Here is a 6,082-nt window from a genome sequence, read left to right as displayed (position 1 = left end):
TTTTTATTTTTTTGTCAGTTGTGATGGCCGAGGACTTGCAACAATTGCAGGAGCTGGTAGCCCGGTTGGAGGCAGATAATGCACTGCTTCGTCAAGTAGCAGCAGCAGGTATCTCTAGCAGTAATGCCTTGCCCCTTAGTGTTTCTTCTGCTAGTGTCCCCACCGCTGAACGGGTGGTGTACATCCCAAGAGAAAGGCGTTGCCCCCTATTTAGTGGCAGGGGTGTTTAGTTTACGTGAGTGGGTGGAGGAAGTAGAGGTGAGTGTACGTGCCCGTCATTTATCTTCTGTGGACCGAGCCTTTTTTATGTATGATCATTTAGAGGGGGAAGCGAAGGAGGAGATTAAATATTGGTCACGAGAGGAAAGGGAAGACACTGTAAAGATTCTTGCTATTCTACAGGAACTTTATGGATGTTCTCAGTCCTATGTCGCTTTACAGGAAGCGTTCTTTTCCCGAAAACAACAGGAAGGGGAGTCATTACAGGAGTTTTCTCATGCATTATTGTGTTTAATGGAAAGGGTTAAAAAGAATGCCCCCCCATGATATGCCTAACATAGAGGTTCTACTACGTGATCAATTTGTGGAGTACATTTATGACTGTGCTCTCCGTAGAGAACTGAAGCGTTTTGTTCGTGAAAGACCAGACTCTAATTTGTTGGATGTTCGTAGGGAGGCTATTAGGTGGGAACATGAGGGAGCGTCAGTGGGTAGTCGGGACCGTAGCCAGTCAGTATCCTTAGCATATGGGTTCCAGTGTGGGGTTCAGGGAAATGTATCAACTGCTGGTGTTGCGTCTAGCTCAGAACTCGCTGAGTTAAAGGAGCTTTTGAAACCGCAGCAACGACAATTAGATCAGCTTACCCAGAATTTTGCGACATTACAGTGCCAGCGTAGTCAGGGCTCTTCCCATCGTGGGGGTTCAGTTATCTGTAGGCGATGTCAGAGATCTGGGCATTATGCCCGAGAGTGTGATGGGGAGAGGGTCACACCTCGGTCCCAGTCATCCTCGGGTGTGCCTCCTCGAGGAGGGGCTCCTAGTCCTTTGGCTCGGCAGTCGGAAAACTAATACCCACCGAGCTGTTGAGCCATAGTTCGGATGGGGGTATGTTGGGCTCCTATTTATTTATTTATTTATTTATTTATTTATTTATTTATTTATTTATTTATTTATTTATTTATTTATTTATTTATTTATTTATTTATTTATTTATTTATATATATATATATATACACACAGAGCAATTATATAATACAATACATATGCCTTTTATGCTTTTGAGGATATGTGGTACATTAGCTTGCTTAATTATTATATTTTTATGAAAAAAATTCACTTAAATGATAATCAAATTCAAATTTGAGTTGTATCTGGATATTGATGATTGAACTTGTAGGAATTACAGTTTTAGACAAACAGACTCCCCATCGGATTCTGTTCCCCCTGTGTTTCTTATACAGGCAGGTTCTAACATTTTTTTCAGACTGATGCTGGTGAACTAATAGCCCTTTTTTTATCACATAATGTTTATTAGCCTATATATCAGAATCAGAATGAGCTTTATGAGCTTTATTGCCAGGTATGTTTACACATACGAGGAATTTGTTTTCGTGACAGAAGCTTCCACAGTGTAACAGAATGACTAAATAAGTGTATGAGTGGATAAATAGTGTGTGTTCCACAGTTATTGTCAAGTGTTCATGAGATGGATTGCCTGAGGGAAGAAACTGTTCCTGTGTCTGGCCGTTCTCTCAGACAGAGCTCTGTAGCATCGACCAGATGGCAACAGTTCAAAGAGGGAGTGTGCTGGATGTGAGGGGTCCATAGTGATATTTAGGTATTGATCACAGGATAGATTTGAAGGTTTGATGGCTTTGGCCACTGTGCTGTGTATGTATGAAATATGAATTCAAATAAATAGAAAACGTTTCTATCTAGTATGTGTTTCTTGTGTGTGAGTGTGTCCATTCCAATTTATTGGCGTGATTGTTTACATAATACAAAACTATATATATATATATATATATATAAAATCTCTTTGCTCTCTGGAAAAGCACTGCAATGGGCCTCTTGTCAAGTCATCTTTATTTTTATAGATCTTTATGCAATATGCAATTGTGACAAAGCAGCTTTACAAACAGGCAAACTGTGTGTTTAACTTACCTGAAGTACTTACCTGATCTCCTTCTTTGATGTCCATCGTCAATCTCCCTCATTGTCTCCATTAAGTTCCTTTAAAGACAGTTATAGTTCATATTGAATCTACATGCCAGGATTGTGGTGTGTGAACTTACCTGTGTGTGCATGTTCGTAAATGCCTGCTTTTGGGTACCAAATATCTCAGTCTGGTAGTTCCTAGCAACAGTTTCAGCAAGCTTGGCTTTAAATATGAAGAGCTTATAATGAAAAAAATATATCCTTTTAAAATGATTGATTTGGTTCCACAGATTACCTTTTTTTTTTTTGTCCATATTTGTTTCTAATATAATATTTTTATTTAGCACTACTGTTATTTTTATATATAAACTTATGTTCTGAGTCTTGTAACTAAAATGGTGTAATTTTGGGTGTTTTTTAAAGGTCTAAATTCTAAAATATACAGTTGTGCTCAATATTATTAATACCCTTGGTAAATATGATCAAAGAAGGCTGTGAAAATAAATCTGCATTGTTAATCTTTTTGATATTTCATTTAAAAAATTTACAAAAACCTAACCTTTCACTGGAAAATAAGAATTTAAAATGGGGGGGGGGATTTCATCTTATTATGAAATAAATGTTTTTCTCTAATACACATTGGTCACAATTTATCATACCCTTTATTCAGCACCTTTTGCAACCTCCTTTTGCCAAGATAACAGCTCTTGAGTCTTCACCTATAATGCCTGATAAGTTTGGAGAACATCTGACAAGAGATCAGAGTCCATTCCTTCATCCAGAATCACTCCAGACCCTTCAGATTCACAGCTCCATGTTGGTGCTTCTCCTCTTCAGTTCACCCCACTCATTTTCTAGGGTTCAGGTCAGAGGACTGGGACAGCCATGGCAGATGCTTCATTTTGTGCTCAGTGACCCATTTTTGTGTTGATTTTGATGTTTGTTTTGGATTATTGTCCTGATTTTCGTTTTGAAACCCTCCCAAACAGCATGTGGTGATGTAGGTGCTATTTGATCATTTGTTTTTTGTTTTTTTGAGGCCTTCTGACCCCAAGACTCCACTAATCTCTGCAATTCTCCAGCTGTGATCCTTGGAGAGTCTTTGCCCACTCAAAGTCTCCTCCTCACCATGCATTAGGACGATATAGACACACGTCCTCTTCCAGGAAGATTTGTAACATTTTCTGTTGATTGGAACTTCTTAATTATTGCCCTGATGGTGGAAATGGGAATTTTCAATGCTTTAGCTCTTTTCTTACATCCACTTTCTAATTTGTGAAGTTCAACAATCTTTTGCTGCACATCAAAACTATATTCTTTGGTTTTACTCATTGTGATGAATGCTGAAGGGAATTTGGCCTTTGTCTTCCCTAATATATTCATGTGAAACAGGAAGCCATGGCTGGATAATTTCATGTTCCTAACCCTGGTGTGATAAAAATGCAAATATGAATGAGAATATACTTCAGATACATTTTAATCAGAAGAATTTCTAGGAGTATCAATAATTGTAGCCATTGTGTAATAGAAAAATATTTATTTCATAATGTGATTTCCCCCCACTTTCATTGTTTTTTTTTGTTGTTTTTTTTTACTTCAATTAAAGGTTAGATTTTTTGGAAATTTTTGAATGAAAGATCATATGGATAAACAATTCTGATTTATTTTCACAGCCTTCTTTGATCATACTGTATATACCAAGGGTATGAATAATCTTGAGCACAACTGTATATTTTATGTATTTATAAAAAAAATAAATTAAATAAAATAGACTATAGAGAAATCTAATTATTTCTGGATACATTAATAAAGGAAAGTTAATGGTAACGGGAGATGCTGATGTAGTGACTCAGAAGTTGCTGATTCTTCAGTGTATGTGGATGGAGCTTTACCAGCATCAGTTTGAAAAATGTTAGAACCTGCCTGTATAAGAAACAAAGGGGGAACAGAATCCGATGGTGAGTCTGTTTGTCTAAAACTGTAATTCCTACAAGTTCAATCAACAATATCCAGATACAACTAAAAATTTGAATTTGTAAATTTTATTATCATTTAAGTGAATTTTTTTTATAAAAACATAATAATTATGCAAGCTAATGATGCAGTTGAGTAATTTTGCAGTAAATAGGTAAAGTACCACATATCCTTAAAAGAACCAAAGACTTAAACTACTTCAGTCTGTGTGCACTGAATTTATTTAATACACAAGTTTCACAATTTCAGTTGAATTACTGAAACAAATGAACTTTTCCACGACATTCTAATTTATTGAGATGCACCTGTATATATATATATATATATATATATATGTATGTATGTATATAAAACCAATAAACTATTTTAAACTGTGATTGAGAAGCACACACAAGAAAAACATATTTGTTAGAGGTACATTACGTTGTACATTTATTTGAATTCGTATTTCATACATATACAGCGCAGTCGGCAAAGCCTTCCAAACCTTCAAATCGATCCTGTGATTAATACCTAAAAATATAGTAAATATTACAAGATGACAAAAAGATAAGCGGGAACAGTAGAACGAGCACACGCGCGTGCTCTGTACGCTGTTTGCGTAGCGGGAACGCTAAACTAAGGGGAAACGTAGGAGGAACAGACTTCGACACAACACTGGCGAACATGACATTTAAGTTTTGTGACTTTCCCTTACGTTAGTGATGCAGTTATTTTGCTTAAATATGGGAAAACGATCGCGATATAAACTTTTAACGTACTTTGCTGTAGCTGGGTTAATAACATTTGTAGCTATCCTCGTTTTTAACAGAACAATACTTCCGAAGAAGACTCCAACACCCAAAGAGCTCTACGTGATCTCACCGTCAACATACAGATTCATTTTGAACCAACCAGAACTGTGTGAGAAGAAGAGTCCTTTCCTGGTTCTTATGATCCCAGTGACTCTCAAAGACACAGAGGCGAGGACTGCTATTAGAAGGACATGGGGTCAAGATGGCTTGATTCCTCGTGTGACCGTTTTGCATTTGTTTGTCATTGGTCAGCCCGCACAAAGTGACCCAGTACTGCAGGAGCACCTGGAGAGGGAGAGCAAGGAATATGGGGACATCATTCAAATGGACTTTGTGGATAGCTACCATAACCTCACAATCAAGACGATGATGATTATGAACTGGATAGCCACTTACTGCCGGGGTGCTTGGTATGCCATGAAGATCGATGCAGATATCTTTCTCAATGTACGTTACCTGGTGGACTACCTGCATGACCAGGGCGAGTCCTCCAGGAAAGACTACATCTCTGGATCCGTCATCTCAGATGCTGTTCCTCACAGGGACAGCTTCAACAAATGGTATATCTCAGAGGATCTTTACCCAGACACCTGGTATCCTCCATATGTGTCTGGAGCTGCATATGTCTTTTCTACTGACCTGGCCAGAAAAATATCATGGGCCTCTAGATTTGTGCAACCAATTCCACTGGAAGATGTCTATGTGGGGTTGTGCCTTCACGTACTGGGTGTAAAACCAATTTATGCAACAAAATTTCTGGGGCTTAGTAATCTTTTTGAGGTGCGCAGACTTAAGTATGAAAGGTGCACTTTTGCCAAGCGCATTATAGTGAACGGGTTTAACCCACAGAATCTTCTCCGCATTTGGCATGACTTTCAGAAGTCTTATTTTACATGTTGATACCTTTTACACAACTGAAACAACTAAATTGTATTTGAAGTACCTTGAATCTTCTAAACTTATGTGTAGCATTTGCTAGTACTCACCATTCCTTTAATAAAGTTCACACATCATTGAGATTCTGCACTTTAACATATGTGAGGGAGAACAAAATATTGCTTCACTGAAAGGGCCAAGAACACTTACAAAAAAAGGGGGAAATAGACAGCTGTCAAGTAGGTGTGGTATGTAGAAAATAATAATTAAATATAAGGCA

General features: G+C 37.6%; 1 protein-coding gene across 1 annotated transcript; it reads left to right on the top strand.

Annotated features, from left to right (window-relative positions):
• Positions 1-4,728: 4,728 nt before the first annotated feature.
• On the top strand, positions 4,729-6,081 carry LOC107715752 (beta-1,3-galactosyltransferase 1-like). Its single transcript, XM_016521938.1, has one exon. It carries the CDS (start codon positions 4,837-4,839, stop codon positions 5,824-5,826), a length of 990 nt encoding a protein of 329 aa, XP_016377424.1. The 5' UTR covers positions 4,729-4,836; the 3' UTR covers positions 5,827-6,081.
• The last annotated feature ends 1 nt before the right edge of the window (position 6,082 follows it).

The sequence above is a fragment of the Sinocyclocheilus rhinocerous genome, unplaced genomic scaffold (assembly GCF_001515625.1).
Source record: "Sinocyclocheilus rhinocerous isolate Xijiao unplaced genomic scaffold, SAMN03320098_v1.1 scaffold3194, whole genome shotgun sequence".
Classification (NCBI taxonomy): domain Eukaryota; kingdom Metazoa; phylum Chordata; class Actinopteri; order Cypriniformes; family Cyprinidae; genus Sinocyclocheilus; species Sinocyclocheilus rhinocerous.
Note: the sequence above shows the minus strand (reverse complement) of the source record. Positions and strands in the feature narration are given on the sequence as shown.